The sequence below is a fragment of the Telopea speciosissima genome, chromosome 5 (assembly GCF_018873765.1).
Source record: "Telopea speciosissima isolate NSW1024214 ecotype Mountain lineage chromosome 5, Tspe_v1, whole genome shotgun sequence".
Taxonomy (NCBI): domain Eukaryota; kingdom Viridiplantae; phylum Streptophyta; class Magnoliopsida; order Proteales; family Proteaceae; genus Telopea; species Telopea speciosissima.
In genome coordinates, this window is record NC_057920.1 from 47,834,445 (window position 1) to 47,858,255 (window position 23,811).

The 23,811-nt window shown below is 39.5% G+C and overlaps 1 protein-coding gene across 1 annotated transcript; it reads left to right on the top strand.

Moving 5' to 3' along the window:
* Positions 1 to 287: 287 nt before the first annotated feature.
* Positions 288 to 9,720, top strand: LOC122660837 (putative inactive cadmium/zinc-transporting ATPase HMA3). The gene is made up of 10 exons (XM_043856083.1): positions 288 to 312; positions 759 to 960; positions 1,724 to 1,981; positions 3,388 to 3,485; positions 3,588 to 3,843; positions 3,937 to 4,074; positions 4,459 to 4,786; positions 7,008 to 7,210; positions 8,099 to 8,301; positions 8,545 to 9,720. Exons 2-10 carry the CDS (start codon positions 765 to 767, stop codon positions 9,679 to 9,681), a joined length of 2,817 nt encoding a protein of 938 aa, XP_043712018.1. The 5' UTR covers positions 288 to 312; positions 759 to 764; the 3' UTR covers positions 9,682 to 9,720.
* The last annotated feature ends 14,091 nt before the right edge of the window (positions 9,721 to 23,811 follow it).

Sequence of the window (23,811 nt, forward strand, 5' to 3'; positions counted from 1 at the left end):
ATATATCCCCCAAATGACAACCTGCTGTGGGCTTGTGTGGATTCCATTCTGTTGATCTATTGATTCTTCAACTTCTTTAATTCACAATGTACAGAAAGAAGTTAGTGCTCACAAAAAGTGAGAAAAAAAAAAAATAAAAAGTATCATCCTAAAAGAAATAGTTTTTCAGCAATTCCCTTCATATTATATTCTTTCTTTACTTGTTCATAACTGATGCATTGCCTTCTTAAAGCCTCAGGTGTCTAAGCTTTTTAGATTTATGTGTCCCTTGAAGCTTTAAGGCCAAGAGAGTTCCCCCTTCCTCATTAATCTGTAAATACTTCTCCTTGGGTTTCATTTTAAGTCATTCACTAGCCTCTAAAATCTGCTGTTATCTTTGGCCAAGTCACTAATCTCTTCTATTCTTCTCTGTATTGCTAAAACAACAGTCCAAATATATCTATTTCTCAATCTTTCTGTGTGTGTATGTGTGTGTTCTCTCCTTGGCTATAGAGTTCAGAAAACCTTGCACAATAGGAATATATAGAAGATAAAAGTATGTTTTTTCTTCTCTACCATAATTTGAATATGCAAAGCCCTCAGATTACTGACTTATAATTGAATTTTCTTTCCATTTCTTTTTAATTTTCAGTTCTTCTGATATCCACTTTCTTATGTTGCATCTGCAGAATGATCATTAATATTACATTCAAGTTCTTTTATATGTTTGTTGGATAATAAGACTGACAAACTCTATTTTTTGTTGTACTTCTTTGCAGGCTGAAATGGGTAGCTCTAGTGCAGCAAGAGATGTTAGGAAAAGCTACTTTGATGTGTTGGGTCTCTGCTGTTCATCAGAGGTTCCTCTAATTGAGAAGATCCTGAAGCAATTAGATGGAATTAAGGAAGTCTCAGTGATTGTTCCAACAAGAACAGTCATTGTTGTTCATGATAACCTCCTTATCTCTCAAATTCAAATAGGTATAATTTGAACTTTAAGACCTGTTTGTGAAAAGCTAATGTTATATATTAAATTCCAAAATTAAACCACCCTTGAGAACTATAAATTTGATGGATCCTATTCTACATCTCTCTCTCTACAGATCAAAATGTATATTTTATGAGACTCGGTACTTTCAAACTGCAGAATCATGTGGGATTATTTCCCCCCCCCCCCCCTTTTTTTTTTTTGGCCTTTTTGGGTGGTCAGTGTGTCGGTTTTGGGCATTTTCAGGGGAGGGTGGTGGTAGGTGTGGGAAGTTAGGACTCACTTTTAGAGTTGATCTCCACCATAATAAAGCATCAAGAGCATGACTTGTGCAGTTATTCTGATAACAGAATGAGGGACAATAATCATGAATTGGCTCCAGAAATTGAGGCCAAAGTGATGAAAGAGGATGAATTTGAATTCCACTTTAATTTTATGAGCTTGATTTTGGGCATAAAGCCAGGAATTATACAGTATGAGGAAGAACATGGAATGGGAGGGAAAGGGAATTATTTTCTTGAAATTTTCTAGCTTGGGTATCCACCCTTTTCTTCTGATACTTAGCTATATATATACATATATACGATGTTGGGTTTCAGAAATTGAAATTTCTTGACTTCAAAGTTCTCTTAAGCTAGCACAATTATCAATCCTCATTGTACCAGAGCTTATGAATTTAATTTTCAAGTCTAAAATATACTTCTATTTCCTTCATTTATTTATATTTATAGTTTGATCTCTATTCATCTGTGTCAGTTAAGGCGCTGAATCAAGCCAGGCTAGAAGCAAATATTCGAGTTTATGGTGAACCAACATACAGGATGAAATGGCCAAGTCCATATACAATTGGATGTGGAGTTTTGCTTATAGTTTCCTTCTTTAAATCATTTTATCACCCACTTCAATGGGTTGCTGTTGCCGCAGTCATAGTCGGCCTTGCACCGATTGGATTGAGAAGCATAGCGGCGATACGAAACCTCACACTTGACATTAACATTTTGATTCTAATTGCAGGTACTTTTAATTTCATTCCAAAACTTGATATACTTTGATGCTAAATTGAGGCTAGTCCTTTTATTTTGAAAATTTAATTTCAAGGGCTTCTTTTTTCATCCAAAAACAATAAAAACTGAAGGCCTTTTTTAGGTAACCTGTTTTTAGACTTTTTCAAAGGAAGAAAATTGGTTCTTATAGCATAACCGTGCTAGGAACTATTCCCATATGCCCCATATTTTTTTTTCCGCATGACTATTCTGACCGTTGATAAAGAGATCATTGTCTGGGTTAGCTATGTGTCAAATTTCAAACCGTAATTCAATCAAATGTCTTTTCTTGTATTGGCATGCATCCTATGTATACCATCGATATTTTGCCACTACTATGCCTTCCCGATATGAAAAATTCTAATCAGACTAAAATTTGACATGTGAAAAGGGCACATGCAGGCGTTTACGTGTACATAAAAACTTGGCCTCATCTAATCTTCCATGTGACAGTTTTGTTGGCATTTAAAATGGGCATATGGGAAAGGGACCTACCTCCCTAAATTTCCCTTTTTATTAGGGTAACTAAGTCAATACATCACACGTTAAAATCATAAATAACCTCTCAGAAAAAAAAAATGTTTTGGGGCATTTTCAGTTTCTATTTAGCTCAAAATAGAAAAAATTCCAAGACCCTTTAGTGATGTAAATTATAGCTTAGCGATCTTCACATAAATCCGGCCTATCAATTTGATATTAGAGAATAATTGTATAGACACTTTTCTTAAGACTTCAATCATGAAAATTTGATGAATCCATTATTATTAATTTATAGTTAAGAAGACAAAAAGTATTTTCAGATGCACAATTATTTGCTCACCTGGGTAATGGGTCACCTCAAAAAATAATTATGTGTTGTTAGAGATTAATTAATCTGCTAATAAAGTATTAAAGTATAAATCATTGTCCCACTAATGCTTCTTTATTTTTTTGAGTGGAGAGGGTGGTAAAACTTATTTATAAAGTAAATCTGGGGAGGTGATGATACCAGACTTTCCATTCATGGTCTAGTTTTTTAACCATGGAAGAAGAATGGAGAAAGTGAGTTGGGGAAAAGGGAGAAAGGAGATCAAAGAGTGTAAGAAAAATAAACAGCAAATGTGTCCTATTAATTTTTAAGTGGAGTCTACATTAGAAACAAAAATTATCTTTGGTGGATTCTGACCCCCACCAAAAGCCTAAAAAACGATTAAAGTTGTTATATGGGGACCATAATTCACCTCCTTTTTATTTTTTTTAAAGAGGGAAAGAGAACCCACTAAAATGTTTTGTCAGTTTTAGATTCACAATTCTTAATTTTATTTCTTCAAAGACACTTTTTTGGATTAAATTAGTCCTAATTAAACTTCACTTGCTTTTATCTTTGATGCTCTACAGTGGGTGGATCAATTGCTTTAGGAGATTACTTGGAAGCAGGTAGCATTGTCTTCCTATTCACCATTGCAGAGTGGCTTGAATCAAAAGCAAGTCACAAGGTCTACTCTCTCTCTCTCTCCACCATTAGTATGGAATCTTTCTACACCATGCAATAGGTAAAAAACAAAAAAAAATCTTTGAGTAAAGACTTCATTTTACAGGCTACAGCAGCTATGACCTCTTTGTTAAACATGGCTCCTCAGCAAGCCATCCTAGCTGATACTGGAGTTATTATTGATGTCAAAGATGTGAAGGTGAACACAATCCTCGCCGTCAAGGCCGGGGAAGTAATTCCCATTGACGGAATCGTTGTTGAAGGGATATGTGAAGTGGATGAGAAGACCTTAACAGGTGAATCCTGTCCTGTTTCAAAGCAGAAAGACAATAATGTTTGGGCTGGCACAATAAACCTAAATGGTGATCTCTCCTCCTCTTGTCTGTATTAAATTTCAGAACCAAGAAAATAAAGAGACTTTTCTACTTAAATTTTTTTTTTTATAACCTTCGTAGGTTACATTACTGTGAAAACCACAGCACTAGCTGAAGATTGTGTGGTAGCTAAGATGGCAATGTTAGTTGAAGAGGCCCAAAACAATAAATCCAAAACACAAAGACTCGTAGATGATTGTACCAAGTACTACACCCCAGGTCAGTAATAAGTTCTCACCATCACCATAGTCTACTAAACTATATATGGACCTGGTTCCTGTCCAGTCGTGGCGAGAGCTGCACAGGTGCAGCACCGCTAAACGACAGCAAAAATAGGGGTAAGGTAGTCATTTTACAAGCGGGTCCCACTTGGGCCCCACATGTGAAATGACCACCCCCTATATTTGGGGTGGTTTTTGTGCTGCACCTGTGCAGCTTCCGCCACAACTACACAAGAGCCAAGTCCGACGGGAGCTAGACGTTCCAGCCCCGTTAAACGACAGCGAAAACAGGGGTGGGATGGTCATTTCACATGTGGGGCCCAGGCTATATATCCTTGTTGAAGTCATTATTAATTTTAGTTACTTTTGGTTGGTTTTGCAGTTGTAGTATTAGTAGCGCTAAGTCTTGCAGTGATTCCGGCAGCATTAAAACTCCATGACTTAAACCGGTGGTTTCACTTAGCATTGGTTGTTCTGGTAAGCGCATGTCCATGTGCGCTTATACTCTCTACACCGGTGGCCACTTTCTGTACACTTACAAAGGCAGCAGCAAATGGAGTTCTAATAAAGGGAGGTGATTATCTTGAGGTTTTGGCTCAAATTAAGACCATGGCTTTCGATAAAACTGGGACGATTACAAGAGGAGAATTTGTGGTGACAGATTTCCAAACTATCTCTCATGATGTTAGCCTCAACACATTGCTTTACTGGTAAATTCCAACCTCTTATTACATATGAACATATTAGAAATTCTCAGTAAGTCTAAGGGTGTCAAAATCAAATCGAAACCATTTATCAAAATCAAATCGAACAGAGCCGTTTAAACGAAAATATGAAACCGTTTAATAAATGGTTCGGTTTTGGTTTCAAAATTGAGGTCGTTTAGTTAAACGTTTTGAACCAAACCGTTTAATTGAATAAATCATTTAACACTCTTAAATATACATAAATGTGCCAAAATCAAACAGAAACCGTTTACCGAATTGAACTGTTTAAAATCGAAACCGTGAAACCATTTAATCAATGGTTCGGTTATGTTTCAAAATTGAAACCGGTTAATTAAACCATTTGAACTGAATCAAACCGTTTAACTGAAACCAGACCATTTAACACCCTTAGTATATATAACTTCAGCCAATTTCATCACGTGCTTTAATTGGGGCTCTGGTTTTGCACTCTCATATATCCATGATCAAATTGTTAAACCAATTTGATATTTTCATGCACCTACCAAAGATGAAAAAAAATGATCAATGTGTCGTTATAAAGGTTTAAATGAAGTTTGAAAACTATATAAAGTGAATTCAATAGGAACCATTGAAAAATCAAGGAAAATATCCAAACACGTAATATAAAATAAACAATTATCTTTAGGCAAACTTTACCTACCTCATGAAATCCCTCCTTAGTGATAACACAACATAGATTATGACAACAAAACTAGGGTAGAAAGGCAAATGGAATAGGATCTCACAGCTCATTGAAGAATGAAAAGGGGATTCCTTATAAAGTGCTCCAGAAATACTTTGTCCCGTGTATCTGTCCTTGTGTCTATTTCCCTCTCTCTCTATTCACAAATCACAATCTTCCTATGAGTATGAAATCTCTTTAAAAGGTAAGATGAGTTATCAAATTTGACACCTAACATATTAGGTCTCCCAAACGTAACCAATAGTTTATTAATTTTCAATCCAAGTGGCTGAAATTGAAATTTGGCAGGTATTATGAAACCTTTTTTGCCTTTTTTTTTTTTTTTTAATTAGTTAATACATAAATAATTACTTTTTAAACAGCCCAAGCCCAACCTAAGTTGGATTTGTTTTGAAAATGTACCCATGGGCTGGCCCATTTGCTAATAATTTCACTTTTTGAGTTTTGACTAAACATGGGTCTTAAAATACCCCAAGACATCTTTTTTATTTGGTAAACAACTTTAGGTTCCCTTAATTCAGCCTACGCCGGGCCCAGCCCATCCCAGTCCAGCCCGAGGCCAGATTGGGATAACTCAGCACATGCCCAACCCATCGTAACATTGAATGACTGGCTCACACCGTCTCAGCCAAGCCTGCTTGAACCTAGGCCTGAAATCTCAGTCCTATACCAGCCTGCGGCTAAAAGCTCAACCCAAGCCCTGTCAGATTTAGGACGTGCTCGTGCCCGTCAAGCCAATTGGTACCCCTAATTAGCAACATACGATTTAAATAAGATATTTTTTTTAGGGAGAAAGAACACCACCTGGTTGCACCAGACACACTACTATCCTACCGTTCCTACGCCCTGACACAAGGGTGCACAAAATGACCACCGTACCCCTAGTCATTTCCGTGGTTCAGGGTGTACGACGCACATTTCGCATACCCCTGTGTCAGAAAACCATCTCCCACAATTCCCTGTCCGGTCCAATTCTCTAGTACCTATAATAAGAGTCTGGGCAAAGTGTTCGAGCAGGGGTGGAATGGTCATACGCCCACCTTGTTAGGGGCACTAGGGGAACTACAAGTGGGAGGGAATTGCAGGGGATAAAGATTCCCCCTATGTCAAGGCGCAGGGGCGGTGTGCGTTGAATGATTGGGTGACGTTCTCTTTCCCCTTTTTTGGTAGGGTAATATTTTTCTGAAGGTTCTACCAAGATAAGCTTATCTAAGCAGTACAAATATCTATTTGATTGAATAAAACTTTGAAATTTGACACATGGCTAACCTGTATACTTAGGTATCCAACCGTCAAAAAAATGCCACACCATCATTCTATTTGGCACAATTATGGTGGACCACTTGGATTAGTTTATCAAAGCTGGTCGCTCTAATTAGCTTATAAAAATGGGCTACTAAAATGAGTCTTTTTTCCTTTATAATTTTTTTTCTTGCAATAAAGCTTATAGTTAATATATTGAAAATTAAAATATAACCTTGCACATCTTGACCTTTGAAGGGTTTCAAGCATTGAAAGTAAATCGAGTCACCCAATGGCAGCTGCTCTTGTTGACTATGGACGGTCTAATTCCATTCAACCAAAACCAGAGAATGTTACAGAATTCGAAAATTTTCCAGGGGAAGGAATATATGGACAAATTGATGGAGAAATTATTTTTATTGGAAACAAAAAAATTGCAAGGAGAGCTGGTTGCGAGACAGGTAAGAAGCCATCCACTCTATTATTTTTTACTTTTAAACTTAATGTATGCATCATAAATAGTTTCATAGTTTCCATAAGATATTTTAAAACATATTCATAAAATCATTGTTTTAGATAATCAAATAACAACCCCATATAGAAAGCATCATAAATCTAGTGTGTGATCTAATTGTCGTCCCATTACGTCGAGGTTTTATAGTTTTGTCATTTTTAGTAGGTATGTTGATTGGTCTCACTTCACGAAGTGAAGTTTCTGAGTTATCTGATTACTCTTCATTATTTTATTTTGTATCCATCGAAAGCCATAGAAATGAAAATCTATCTATTAATCCTTCTCATCTGATTTCCATGGTAGAGCTTCCAAAATTGGATTTATTTATTTAAATTTTTTTTAGGGGGTGAAGTGAGGGAACCTTTACAATTTTTCAGTGTTTTCCATTAGATAATTCAATGTTTCTAGCCAAGCAAATATGGCCCTAGGGTTTTTAGGTATCTCGGCCGTAATCTTGCAAGGCTTATTCTTAGTTAAAGATTTTATCATTGATCAGTTTTGAAAGCATTATTGACAAAATAAACTTAAATTTTTTATTTTATGTTAATATTTCTCCATTTTGCATAAATGGATTATGAGATAGAGCCCTACGAAGTATAGATATATACATGCATACATATATACATCTACACATTCATATATCGTAAATTAAAAGAAATATGAGAAATTATTTTCTTAAAAGAGGAAAAACAAATTTGAAACACACAAAATTGTGATATAAACAAATTTTTTTTTCTTTTTTGTATCTTATCATCTTTATTGATCCACTAGTATCATTTTGGCATCCATGAATTTTTTGTGATCCTAATAAAGCTAGAGCTATGGAATTTTTCAGTTCCTGTAGAAGGAAGAGATACCAAGGGAGGAGCAACAATTGGATATATTTACTTAGGAGGGAATTTGATCGGGATTTTCAGCCTTTCTGATGCCTGTAGATCTGGGGTTGTTGATGCCATCACTGAGTTGAAAAAAATGAGCATTAAAACTGTTATGCTTACAGGAGATAGCAATGCTGCAGCCATTCATGCACAAGAACAGGTGAGCATTAATGTAGCTCTGGAGTCATCTTTTACCTAATTTTCTTCACTTTAACTACAAACCCGAGAAATTCAATTAAAAAAAAAAAACTCAAATAAATGAAAATCAGATAAATCCAAGGGACTTTGATACAACTCATCCTTAAAAGTTAACCATTAAAGAGAGGGTGTCCAAGTACCTATAAGACTTTCTTCTGCCTCAACATTACTGATATTTTCTAACGTTTTCCTTATGTATGTGTAGCTAGGACATGCCATAGAGGTAGTTCATGCAGAACTTCTACCAGAAGACAAAGCAAGAATCATTAAAAACCTGAAGGAGGAAAGACCAACTGCAATGATCGGTGATGGCATAAACGACGCCCCAGCATTAGCCACGGCCGACATAGGTATCTCCATGGGCATCTCTGGCTCTGCACTTGCAACAGAGACAGGACATGTAACCCTTATGTCCAATGACATTAGGAAAATACCTCAAGCTATCAAGCTAGCAAGAAAGAGCCGTCGAAAGGTAATCGAAAATGTCATATTATCAATCAGCACAAAGGTTGCTGTTCTTGCACTTGCCTGTTCTGGTCACCCCCTTCTCTGGGCTGCAGTTCTTGTTGATGTGGGCACATGCATAGTTGTTATTCTAAATAGCATGCTTCTTCTAAGAGGGACTAGTGGTAAAAAATCATCACCTTCTGCATCTCATGTCCATAAACACAAATCTGAAGGTGGTTGTGGGATTCATCATAAAAGATCAAATTGCAGTCACTCAGCTCCTCTTATCAATGAACAATGTTGCTCATCACATGGAGTACCACATTGTGAGAGTGGTACAAAATCACCTTCTTCATCTCATGCCCATAAACACAAATCAGAAGGTGGTTGTGGGCATCTTCACAAAAGATCAGTCCAATTGAAATCATCAAATTGCAGTCACTCAGCTCCAACTATCCATGAACAATGTTGTTCACATGAAGTACCACATTGTGAGAACTCTGCTAGTGTTGTCTCTTGTGGATCAAAAACTCCTCATACTTGTTCTGAATCAGCCCATTCCAATAGCATCACTTGCCAAAAAAGCAGCAATCACAATGATGCACCAGAATCAAGATTTGAAGTTGGAGAAGTGGAGAACGGAAGAAGTGGTAATAGCAATTGCAAGGGTCAATGTAGTGATTTGAGTACCTTATGTCATGCTGAGGAAGAACACCAACATGTGGTGGCGAAGAGGAAAGGCCATTGTGAGTCAATTGAATCGCATGCTTGTATGAATTTAGAGAAGAGAGAGATTGGTGGGTGTTGCAAGAGGTTTATGAAGGAATGTGAAGGTAAACATGGGTGTTTAGGTGCTAAATTAGGAGGCTTATCTGAGATCATCATAGCCGAGTAGAGGAGCATGCATGTCTCAAGTTCTTGGCAGCCAAAACTTCAAAATATTACTTATTGTATGTTTTTGTTTTACTATGAAATTTTGTATTTCCCAAGTAATTTGATGCAGAGGAGGAGGTTATGTGGCCATTGCCATTGCTTCCTAAGCCCAAGAAACTGCACCGAGAGTGCTTGAATATCGGGGCATATGGAGGTCATCTCTCTTTTGTTCAGCATTAAACCCATAGAATCGGTCAGCATATCTGTCCTAAGAGTTTTGATATTTGCAGGTGCAGTTTGATGGGGTTAACCTTAATTGGGTTGTAGGATTCCGTTTTAATACCAGTAATATGTGTGTCCATCAAATCCTATTTAAGCATGTTAAATAAAGTTAATTTGTATTATTTACTTTATGAAGGATGTGTTGTCTTAAGGTTATACTCCACAACTAGGGACAATATTGGGCATACTATTCATAGGTTGTCATATTATATATTTTCGGATTGTGACTCCTTTATATAAATGTGAACATTCATATTGTATGTGTATGTGTGTTGGACACATGATCATTGTGAGACTCTTGTATAAATCATCATAAGCTGTATATGCAATGAGGTTATAGTTATTTTTTGTCCCCATACTTGAGAGATCCGTACCATAGCAGTTATACTTTGTGCGTCTTAGTGTATAAACTTTTAATCCCTACACTGGCTTTACATTGGTAGGCCAGATCCACGATGTGTATCTGTGAGTGGTTTGCTCAAAATGGAATCCACTTTCCGGTTAAGGAAGATATCCTAAGAGAATTTAATAATAATGATTGGATGAAATTCTAAGCTCGGTGGCAGTTTTTTGAATTGTCTGAAAATGCAATTACTTATTATTATTATTAGAATAAATATCATCCCCTCCCCCAGGTTTTGAATAATGATAATGCCCTCCCCTTCTTTTGAAAGATTCTATCAACCATACCCTAAGTGGCTAACGGTGTTAAAACAGCAGTTCAAAAGACGATATTAAACTTTAATTGAAAATTAATACCCTCTTCTTCCTCTCTTTTAACTTCTAAACTCACCTTTTTTTCCTTCTTCTCCTTTTCAATTTTCCTCCATTAACCAAAAACCCTCTCACTCACTATCCATTATCAGTGCTTCGATTCCCCCTGCGAGCTAGAAATCGTCTGAGTTGAGGTGAAGTGAGGAAGATCTCCCATGTGCCGCTGCCGTTGCTGGGTACTCTTAATGCTCCGGTGGCTGGCAAGTCAAAAAAAAATATGTATTAATTTTATGGGCAGCGATGGTCACCATAATTACCATAAATATGTAAGAAGGGGTTGATGGCGGCAACATTAAGTAATAAAAAAAAAAGGGGAGCCAAAGATTGGGCAGCCAAGGCAGCCATGATTGTTGAAACCAGAGGTCGCAACAGAGGCGGTGCCTGGGTTTCATTTTTTGGGGTTTTTGAAAGGAAGTGGGTCACGGTGATGACCTCTCTTTTGAGTCTGGAAGAGAGATGGGTTCGGTTAGGGTGTTTGGAGAAGAAGAAGAAGAGGGCGGGAAGAAGATTGGAGATGGAGATGAGGGCTTGGGTTTCAGTTTTGTATGGAGAAAGAGACGGGTTTACAGATTTAGGGTATTAAAGAAGAAGAAGAAAAAAAGCAGTGGGGACAAAACGGGTTCGTTGGTGGCAGCCATGGAGTATGGAGGTTTGAGCTGGGTTCTAACATTATAGAACGGAGGAGGGAAATCTTGTAAGATCACCGCCGGAGAGTGTGCTTCCAAGGTCTGATTATAGCCGGAGAGGAGAGTGTTCAAACTTCCTCTTCGTTGGCGGTAGCTATGGACTTTGGCCACAAAGCTCTGGTCACTGCCGACGCCATTGACAACCTGCAAGTAGAAGAGAAGAACATGCAATAGGGGTTTTGGGGTTGAAGAGGGCAAAATTGGAATAAAATTACATAAAGGGTATTATGGGGTTTTAGAAAATTTGTAAATTCCCACGTCATCACTTAGAGGGGAGGGGGATGATATTTACTCTTATTAATATTATTAAATAATTATATTTAATACTTTTATAAATATTGTATGAGAGGGGGCTGCGGATTTTGAACTATCAAATGGGGGGTTCTAATGGAGAAGAGAGAATAGGGCCCATAGTTTTGTGAGGCGGTGTACGAAGGAATCCGCATGTTCCTATATTTTATATCGAATCAATGGTTAAGATTCTCTGTACCATTTGTTACGATTGATTAGGATTTTTTATGGTATCTTTTTTACCCGAAAGTCTATTATCAAAATTTGTGAGGACAATGACCACATGGCGGCATGGTGGGGGGCCGCCACGTGTCCTCCACCTCATCCCTCTTTGGGGAGAAGAGAGAGGGAGGTGAAATGAATGTTGGAGTCGCCACTGTGAGGAGGGTCTAGGACCCAAGATTGTATTGTAATGACTTCCATGCAACGCCCTTTTGGGGACAAATGGTCCATTGGTTTGGATACGGGTCAAGTTACGGTCCAAGGAAGGTATTAGTCACCCCAGTCCGCTTGGACTTGCCGGTCTTATATTGGTAGACATTATGGAATGAATAACATGCTTTAAAAGACTGTAAAATGTAAATAAAATTATGAGAAAATAAAATATAAGATATGTTAAGAAACACATACCCGAAGGTTCGACTGCAAGGCAAGGGTTAGTATACGAAAACGTAAAAGTAAGGAATCAAGTCTTAATAAACCTAAGCATGATTGGCACTAATCTAGGAGCAGTAGGAGAAGGGCAATGAGAACGAAAATGGCACTTTTATGCATGTATATGCTGAAGCATGGAGATTAAGTGTGGAAAATGCAACGGTGAATATGCAAACTAAGATGAGAGGATGTGAGAATGTGTGAAGCAAGTGCAAATGCATAATAACATGAGTGTGAACATGATAGAATCCTAAACTATAGGGGATGGGGGCCATGTGGAGATGCATGCATGACATAGGATATAATGAACAAAAAAGAAAAAGAACAACAGGGAGTAAACGTGATCACCATCTAAATAGATGGGATCATTTTCCTCCGAAAATGCAAAACGAAAAAAGTGAGAACAATATATATTGAATAAGATTAAGAATGAGAAAAATAGCCTAACTAGTTAGAAGAAGATCGAAACGAGGATGTGGAGGTTTCCCTTGTGTAACTCAAGAGATTTGTACTTTGAGTAAGTATCGCCGCTTGTGGTGGCTTCTCTTGTCTCTTGTACTTGAATGCTTCGTTGTCAAGCCGAGATTACCGGATTGGTGCCCTTAAGTCTTAATCTTGGAATCTTCAAGTGGGGTGATGGTGTTCAAGAGGTAAAGGGAATTATAATAGGCTTCAAGGCTCTTGGATATAGGCTAAGTATGGGTGTAAGGGAGCACTGTCTCCAGGCTGAGGGACTTAAGCAAAGGTCATATAAGGTGCATGTAACCCTCGTCAACATGAGAGGGGGTGTATTTATAGATGTAAAGGGGTGTGTGCACTCCAAAATTGATGTAGGGTTGGCTGGGTTGATCTGGATCGTCCAAAGTTAGGGTCTTTGCATTGACGGTGGGTGTAAAGTCAAGGTAAGGACTAATGGGGTATGGGCAAGTGTTTAGTTTCCTTTGGGGTTGTTTCTTGGGGCCTAAGGGAGCCAAGATTGAGATCCAAGCTGCCAAAAATATGCTAGGACGCGAAAGGAATCGCAATCGGAGCAAATTATGGAAAGCTTGGGCTTCTCGAATTTGCAGAGATTCCACATTGAAATTACTCGAGTCAACATTGAAGTGGGGTACAGTCGACATCGAGTGGCTGTCGATGAACAAGACTTAACATCGTGGGTTAATATTTGGGTGTCGATTACCATTGTCTGAATGTCGAAGTGAAATTGACAATATAAGGACACTATTCGACAGTGAGAGGGTATGGCTCGATGTCGATGGTGGGTTCAGGACCAAATCTGTTTTGATGAATTACCCAAAACAAAGGCCCTCCGCCCCAATACTTTCTATGGGTTCAGTGTCGACTCGGGGCCTTTGTGTGTCGAAATGGGTTCTAGTATTGATGGCTATAGTTTTGGCTATTTGGGCTAGGTTGGTTCCATGGGGTTTGGGTTAGGGCTAGCCTTTCTAGGGGTTCTTGGGGGGTTTGGAGGCTCTGGTTTGGGCTCCGGAAAGGGGAATGGGTGATCGGTATACAGATTTGGGCGGTGCACATTGACGCTACATCCACAGATACACCAGCTCTAGGCCTTGGAAGGTGCTCATCATCGTTACGACAAACCTCTGGGGGAAAAGACAAAATGAGGTGTCTATAGAATGCCCCTCTTTGACTCAGACTATGAACAGTTGTAAGTCAAAGAAGTAATTTTGTGAACACTTTGTCTTGTCGGATTGAGCGAAAACTCGCAAGTGCCTTGCTCAGAGACATTGGAGTGTGGGGGATAGAGGCGTACCTATGCAGGTGGCTCCATCGATTGAACTGTAGTAATGCTTGGGCTGCCGATAGTTCGGATTGTACTGGCTGGGGTGACAAGGGTGGCCGATAGTGCTGGCGCTTTCGTCGGAGTTGTAAACAATATCTGCCATAGTACGGGTGTGCTGGGAATATTGTCGTTGATAGGGCAAGGGTGCTTGTAAGAATCGCCAATAGTTTAGGTGCTCTGGGGAGCAAATTCATCGGTGAAAGGGCGTGATGCTTTGTAAAGGGTTACCGATAGTATGAGGGCTCCTGGGGATAGATTAACCATTGATGGGGCATGATGCAGGGATAGTTTTATAATTTTCTATAGGTGGTTGTGTAGTTCTAGCCATGGTGAGGACAGTCTAGTAACTTTGCCAGTACAAGCACGTGCGGGATACGCTGATTAAGATCCCAAGTTGGTAATTGCCGATTGTGCGGGCTTGATTATAGATCGGGAATCTTTCTTGATTGCGAACGCGGGCCATGTGTAAGGTGGGTATTGGCACACTAGAGGTGCCAAGTCACCATGGGGGTGGACCTATTTGCTCAAATTCAAATTTTGGTGGCAAAGTGTGTACTTCAACATTGAAAAAGGCTTCTTCGATAGTGGGAGCTCGCATCGACATCGAAGTATTCTGCTCGACAGTGCGTCGATGTCTATTCTGGTAAAAATTTTTTGTTATGAAGACGAAGAGTCACTCTTCATTTCCATTTCTAACTTGTCCTTCTTCGAGTTCTTAGGGTTTCCGAGTGGATTTTCCATTAGTTGAGGCCGTGTGAGACCTATTATGCATCTAATCTTGCATATTAGGGCTTGAATCGATCATATTTCTTTCTTCTCTGTTCCGTGTGGATTTTATGAGAAGACCTAAGGTGCTCTTGGATTTCTTTGTTCTTTCTTTTTGTTCTTCACCATGTCTGGGAGAGACCAATAGGATCTAATAGCACGTCTCCTCCTCCCAAGAGGCCGAGGAGTTCGAGCATCATGATTCCGGAGTGGGATGATTCGGCTCGATGCCCTGAGTACGAGCCTGATGAGGATGTTTTGAGCTTTTGCGAGGAATCCTCAAGGACTTCATGGTATAAGGGACGATTTCTGTGGGATACGCCATCACATATCTACAGCAATGCCTAGAAGCCACCCAAGGAAATCCTCTGATTTTTTGTCTTGAATTGGATTCTTGGTAGTTTGCCTTGCAATTGGATTCTTGTATGAGTACATGCCTGTGATGCTATGTGTTGATCCCTATCAATTGTTCTTACTCTCTGTTGTGTTTACTTGTGATGCCCAATGCTATGTAGTTATGATCGAATTCCTATTGCTTGATCATATTTGGTATTGGGTTCAACTTGGGATTAGTTATTCTTGATGCCCTTTGATGCTTGCCTAAGATGTGTTGTTTTTGGGATTTTAGTATCCATTTGGGAAAGTTATTATATGGATCCCTATGTTGTAGGATTGATCCCTTTTATAACCGTTGCTTGATTTGACCCACTAGGGATTGATTTGCATAGGTTCATTGCATGGGGTTCCATGTGGGGGAATGACCCATCTTGATGATGAACCTATGTTCATAGGTGCTTTTAGCTTTGGTTATTTTGTGGATTTCCATTGTTAAGGACTAATCCAGCTTGTAACCTCTGTTTGGATAAAAATTTTCTTGACCCACCGGGGATTGATTGAATGGATTCTTGAATTATCATTTTATAGGAATCCGTGACCTACCACAAATATGGGTCATGCTCTACTGTCTTAAGCTGGTATAGTCAGCTATCCAGCATTGTTCGTTAGTGGATTGTGGTAGTCAGTTTCGAGGATCTAACTCTTCTTTACACTAGGTCCTTCGATACGTCCTTGGCGTAGGCCTTGGCTGAGAGATGGTGGCCTACTACCCATACCTTCCACTTGCCTATGGGAGAGATGACGATCATGCCGCTCTACTACTTCCTGTACACGGGGTTATCTTTTAGTGGTGAGGCCATAATAGGGCACCCTGGCAGCTGGGAGTACAATGAGGAGGAGTTGAAGAGGCAGCTTGGGTCCCTTCCCCCTGATTCGCATGTGGCGGTGCAGTGGTTCCATTAAGAGTGGAATAAGAAGACAGTGATCGATTCATCCAGTTGTGAGGAGCTGGATCAACAGGCGAGGTGTTTCATTCTCTATCTTTTGGGGAACACATTGTTCAGTACCAGCTGGCTAAGGATCCACATCTCCATGGTGTGGTACCTCAGGCACTTGTCGAAGGTAAATAGATGTGACTGGGCTACAGCGGGCTATGCCCAAATGCTGAGGACGTTGGATTCCTTGGCCATGCGGCGCACCTAGTGCATCGACGACACTTGGTTTGTACCAGAGATAATCCTTCGATCCTTTCTTGCATCTTGCTTTGTAGTTGTTGCTTATACTGATGTCTGTTGACTTGATTGAAGTGCTAGTGCTATGATCACCCGAGCGTGCGGGCTACCAGGTTGGTACCCTGAGACAACTCCTTCTTTCCTAGGGCAGGGATGTTGTTGTCTGATAATACCCTCCCTAAAGAGAGGAAGGTACCGGTGATGGTCGTGAGGGAGATGTTGGACCGACTCTCCCCTCAAGAGGTAAGATTTTGTCTTTTGCCTATGTTGTTCGCTTTGCTCTTGATTTTGGTTCAGGCTCTGACATGGATGCTTTTATGTTGACAGGTTGTATGGCAGCCATTCGAGTCTCTCGAGTTGGGTGTGTAGGCTCGGCTAGAGGTTGCTAGGAGGCTTGTGCCATGGCGCATGGTCTTTTCTGGGCCATCTGGGTATGCTTGGTACTTGGGGTACTGGGCTTATCGGCAATGGCCTGGGGTCGAGAGGCCTTGCATTCTTATAAGGCGTCCTCACTTCGTGCTTGAGCCAGAGAGACTCACCAAGAGGTAGATGAACCGATTCATGAAGGGTGTCGATGCATGACCCTTCATTGAACCTAACTCGTGGGGATGTTACCACGGGTATAGGGCGAAGGAGTTGAGGCCGCGGGTAAGCCTTACATCCTTATGCTTTTTGCCATTTTTGTTTGCTTATTTGCCTATTGACTGTCTACTTGGTGTGTTTAGGCCCCGAATAGTCTTGAGCTTTATGAGGTTGGGGAGATCACTGGTACTACTACTGCTAGCGTCCCAGTTCATGAGGCCACCTTATTCAAGTCTGCTCTTGGGGTAGTAGCTCCTCCTGCTGGCGATATTGGTTCTAAATAATCGTCGATGCCTTCCTGCTTGTATAAGGTGCACGATGCCTTCTTCCCAGTACCCGGGTGGTCCTTTATATGTTAGGGTAGGGAGGTGCCTATCCCGCGTCCTTCTTCTGTGGCCGGCTACCCATGCAGCTTCGACTTCGTAAGTATCTTGTTTCTTCTTATGATTTGTATTTCACTTCTTTTTGTAATAGCTGACCATCGTTGTTGGTGTAGATCCCTAGTTATAGGTACAATGACATATTGGGGATGGCCCCCGGTTTGAAAGAGTTGGTTGCCTCTGTCATGTCCCAAACCACCCCCTGGGAGGATTGGGCCAGTGACCCGGAATGTATAACAACTGATGAGCACATTTATGTGTGAAATCTTAGGGCCATAAAGCATGCATTTTACCACATTGGATAGAGTTACTCGGTGCTTTCTTGTGCTTTTCAGGTTTGTGGTTGTTTTTTGCTATTTTGGACTATTGGGGGCTACATCTCCAAATTTACACGTAAAGCTGCCCAATGTTTTTGCATGGTTGTAAAGAGGACTAAATTTTGAGCAAGATGGACGTGACGAAATTCAATTTTGCATCCGTTTAAGCCTCCATGCAGTTGCTTATTCTTTTCATGCTAAGAAAGAATAATGGGTCAGAAATGAGCTGTAATGCAAGCCCATAGCCATTTTGCCACTTCCCTAGGATAATTTCAGCAATTTTTCATTCTCGAAGAGAGAGAAGAATTGCTACCCACATGGGGGGACCCACACTGCCACAAGATTCCACGATTTTTGAAGGCCCACAGCTGTCCATGATTTTTAGAGGGTGCACACAACCCTCCATGATTTTTCTAGAGGGCACATTGGGCATTTTACTAATTGGTTGAGTGGAATCCTAGTCATCACTTTTATTCTCTCTCTCCTCCAACTTTCCAAGGGTACTTTTAGAATTGTACTATGGATAGATTTCTTTTGAAAAATATTCTCTCATCCATGGAAGGTTGAAAAATCAAAGATGCCTAGATCACATGACTTGGAGAAGACTCCTACAAAGAAAAGGAAGCACAAGAATAGAAATAGAAAGTCACTTTTTGGAAAATAGAAGGTTTATGGACTAAGCTTTGTACATATCTATTACTTTCCTTTTTTTTTTTTTATTTCCTTGGGATCCAAGCATGATGTAAAGGGAAGGAGAAGGGAATATTTTTGATTTGGGATTCTCCTCTCTCTCCCCTCCACGGTTTTAGAAGGAGAGAAGCCCCCAAAACCATGGAGGCCTCTCTCCCTCTTCCCCCTTCTTCCTTCTCCTCTCCTTCCCCCTATAAATACCCCTTAGCATTCTCTTGTAAAGTTGTTCAATTGCTTAGTGAAATTTTCTTCTTCTTCTCCTTCTAATTTGTGATTTTTGCCTTTCTAGTTCTTAGTTTTGATTTCATGAGCTTAGTTTAATGGTTGTAATAGGTTTAATTCAAGTTTTACTTTCAATTTATGTCTTCAATTTGGTTATAATATTTTAATTCTAGTTTAGTTTTAAAGCTTTCTAGTCTAAGTTCCTAAGTTGATGACAAGACTTGGAGATTTGGAAGAGGAAGTCATGGTAGGATTATTCAAGTGTTCAAGCTTCTTCAACTACATTCATGCAAAGCCTAATTAGTTCATGCACTTTCAACTTTGGTAGAAGGGAGTATCAATTTTTTATTTTTATTTTATGTTCTTCTTCTTCTTATCCTCTCAATTCTTCTCATTTCTAATTTCTTCTTCTTATTCTCTACCTCTTTTTTCTTTTATTATTTTTATTTTATTAGTATTCTCATCCCCTCCATTCCATCTATTCTAGTAGGACTCTCATTCTCCACTTTTTATTTTTATTCTCATTCTCTACTTCTCTAGTCACTCATCCTTTTGGATTTTATTTTTTATTTACTATCATCATTATGCATTATGTTAGGATTTTAATTTAATTTCAAATTTGGTAGCGCCATTTCAAGTAGAGAAAGCAAGCAATTTCAATCCGGTTCAAGCATCTTCGGGTTTTACCTCTCTAATCTCCTAGTCTCATTCTCCCTCTTTAATCTCTTTCTTTTGTTTTTTTTTTTTTATGTGGTTGTGATGTGCGGCTGCAATTTATTCATTCAAATCCGCGTTAGTTTTGATAGGTTAGATGCTTATGTGTTAGGACGCCAATTCAATTCCTTAGATGCGTAATTTTGCTAGATGCTTGTGAGTTAGGACGCGTTAATTTAATCATCATTAGTTTAATCCAATACTTTAATTAATTTGATTCCCTTTGCATTGCTTTAAAGTGAGTAAAATAGAGTGACGTACATCTCCTTGAGTTTGACCCGTAGCTACGATTGATCCGTACGCTTGCAGTTAATTATTTCTTGCAAACAACAACATTCGTCCAAACCCACGGATCCAGAAACAGTTAATATAACTCACAAACATACACACCCATAACAATGGAAAAAAAGAGATATAGAGTGTTTTGGAAGCTAAAGCTTATCATTAAACATTCAAAAATAAACAGTACATTGTTCATTGCTCCATTTCACCACTTGATTATGCAGTCAATACTTTTCTAACCAATAGCTTTACAAAATACAAAAGAGGGCTACAACATCAAGAGCCAAAGTAAGCTATACAAGATGAGGGGGGGTTTAGTATATCCTATTTACCCAAAGAGAGCCCCCAAAAGGTTAGATTAGTATGCTACCCATCCCTTAAGGATCATTCTCAAGGGCCACCCTAATCACCCGCACAAGAGGGATAACCTACCTTGGGGTCCAAACCCAAAAGGTCGTAATCACAATCATCCTCCTCAGTGAAATGAGTCTCCCAGCTATCAAGATGTCCACTTGCAATATTATCTAAATAGGAATATACAAGAGTGTGAGCTCCACCGAGCCTGTGAATGAAATATAACCATGCATGCACATGCAAGCACAACCAAATGAATCCTATATGAAATGAGGTTCTTTACTATTATTAAGCCATCTAGCAGCAAAACTAAGGCAGGTAAAAGTGCTACTACAATCCCCAATACATGTATCCCTGGTGCGGGCCTCTAACCCCTTCCCGCAATACACCCATTGAGTTGTCGGAGAAGATCAGTTGGCTCCAGTATCCCTTCCCAAGGTCAGCCCGATCGGCTCTCTAGGTTACCACTATGCTACCACCAGCCCTATTAATTGATGGGCCAACAGACATCACCTGTCCTAGTGACCCGATGAGCCAACTGACCGAGCAATGCCCTTTAGGACATTTGCCTCACACTTTTGTGGTATCCAACACCTAAACCCCTATTGGTAAGGGTTCGTAGCACGGGTGATGATACCCTAACCAGATGCATTCTATATGACATAATATGAGTCAGGTGGTGTCAACTGTATCCCATTCTATGGGCTACCACCGGCCTCATTTTCAAGCCGGCTACGTCATCTAATCTAGCATTTTCACATGTATAACATTAGCATTCAATTCCAATAGCCATCAAATATGAATCAGAAATCAAATAGGAATATAAGCAATTTAAATGAATAAAGACAATAAATATTGCTATTGTTATTGTCATGACTCATCAGTCATGTTACACCTACACCCATGGTGTAATTCCGGTCACCTTGTACTACTCTTGCTTGGTCTTCAATCGGCTCGGTCCCATTCGGTATCTGACACTGCGTGTTGTGCTCAGGGTTATAACCTAAGTTAATTGGACCATTAAGATGTGTCAAACATGGTTCAGATCCGATTAATGTCCTAGGGTTGGTCTAGGTTGGGTTTGTTTCAAGTTTGAGTTCATAATCACTAAGCTGTAATTCTCTGGGACTTGCACTGGGCCTTAGGGTGAAATGCCCAGTGCATCACCCAGAGAATAAAATATAGCAACAGTGGGGGTTTCCTTTAGGGTTTCACTTGTTCTAAGTCTCATCAACCTTGGGGAGTGATGGTAAGGGTCCTCCCCATGGTTGGCTCACGTTTGGGCTCATGGTCCCTCTTTGGATCATGGCTAATTGGGCTCATTGGTGAATCCAAAGTGATGATAGCAAGGTTGCATGGGGTAGGGGTTCATGATGATTTTTACGTTATAAATACTATTTTGAGGCTGTGGGTGAAGTCCCATAAGGTTTGGATTAGGTTTGGTCACAAATCAGCCACTGGCTCTTTCACTGGGCCTTTGGGTGCAGCTCTGAGCGTTTGGGTGCAACTCCCAATGTAATGGCCAATCCCTGTTTAACACAAAATTTTTATTCAAATTCTGGTTTTGGCTGCTGGTTTCACCATAATTTGACCAGGGATGATTTTCAGAGGGTTATAATGCATAAATGGAGATAAGAGTGATGGTGCTAAGGGATCCTAATCATGATCAACCATTTGGGTGTTGGTTTGGGTTCACACAAACATGGTTCACACATTTATGGCTATGATCAGTCCCATAAAATCAAATATACATGCTAATAGTACATGGATTATGTATTCTAGCCTATTACAGTAGTAAACCTAGGCTAATTTATATGAGATGCTCCATGCATGCTAGGTTCTACAACTTTATTACATGACTTGTATTATGTACACCGTTTTAGTATGAATTATCTACATAACATGGCTGTAGGCTAATTTATATGCTTAAACAGCTTATACATAGTATTTTAATCAAGTAAATCATGATTAAACAAACATGCATGGGTGATCTAAAGCTATCCTAGGCTTCTGGATGATGAATCCATAGCAAGGACACTATTACATGGCTATATGGCTTATGGATTTGGGCTCAACCACAAAAGGCAGAAGCTGGAACATGGCAAGATAGGTAGATTAAGCTCTAATCGAATTACCTTCAGCTATGGAGAGTTTGGGCTCCTAGGCACAATCTCCAACTTCCCTTCTACTCTCTTCTTTCTAATGTTGGAAACAATAGGTAAAACGAAATAAGAGGGCTGGGCCCTCCTATTTATACGCCCCAAAGCACTATGGCTTGTTTGGCCCTACTGTCCCAAGGTCAAAATGCCTTTTTAGGCTAATTCTCCCTCATTTTAGCCACATAGGTGGGGCCCACATGGTTCCAAGGATTGGTAAAGGTTTCTAAAATCCCATGATGCATTTGGAGGGTGTTTGAAAGCTAAGAACATAGTTCCCAAAGGTCTGAAGCTCAAAATATATAATTCAGCCACTCTGGGACATTCTCTGGGCGTTTGGGTCAATCGCCCAAAGAATAAAATTTGCTTGGATTGAAATGAAATTTCAGTTCATTTAGAGGTATAATTGGATAATGGTTCCTTTTAAGAAAACGCAGCTCTATGAGTCTAGTTTCTAGAAAAATCAGAATCAAAGAAAATGAGGTTTGGATTATGGAGTTATGTTATTTTTATTAAACAATAGTCAATCTGTCAAAAAAGAAGGATTCGATTTTGACAGTAACTTGAAATGAACTTTTAACTAACTTAGAGACATAACTAGGTGATTGTTCCTTCTAATGAAATGCAGCTCTATGAGTTTAGTTTCTAACAAAATTAGAACCTATCTGCAGAGTAGCAGAATTTGATATTTGTGTTGGGATTTAACATGCATGTATGGAATTGAGTTCTCATTATCAAATCAATCATGCAAATTGATGTTTGGGTCTAAAAATGCTTTAACTAAATCATTCAAGGGATGATAACAACCTTAGGTTGTACATTCAGTGGTGAACTGTACAATTGAAAAGAGTTGGTGTTTGCCTTCTTAACGGTATGCAGTTCCTCATCAAGGGGTCTACTTCATTAAGTTCAACCACGGTTTCAATGCACCACAGTGTTTTAGTAGCTTTGACCTCGGGTTCCAGACCTTCAACCAAAAATTCAAATTAGCCCGTATTTTTTTTGGGCATGGGTTTTCACATTCCCCGAACCTTATAGAAATTTCTTCCTTGAAATTGGACGTGTCTGGGGATTCAAGTAGATGAGGATACTTCAACCACCTTTCATCTTCTCGTCAATTGGATGTCTCTTGATCAAGGCGACTACTCCATAGTACCTTTACAATAAGGTAATCTGGTTGTGGAGATTATGCTTCTCACATCCCACAATCTCTTTGGGGCTTCTCTTGACAGGTTATGGCGGCAACAAGCCCAAGTGGTTCCTGAGTCAAGACATGAGTTGAGTTCGGGAGGTACTTATTCAATACTGATACATGGATACGTCATGGACTTCTGCCAATCATTACACCACTTCAGGTCCTTCTGTCTCATATCAGCATAAGTCATTACTTTGATTGAGCTACAAAGGTTTGGTTCTCAAACATATCCACCTCCTAATAAGTGATTTAAATCGCTCTAGGGCTTGGTTCATCTATTGTTCATCTTAATTATAAGGGCCTAAGGGAAATCGAACTCAACATGTACCTTAAGCAATCGCAAGGTTGAACTATTCTTATGTATTTATCCAGTATCTACACTCCTATAGTCTTGGGTCGTAAGGCATAAGTCTACATTACTTGTGTTCGCATGGTTTTT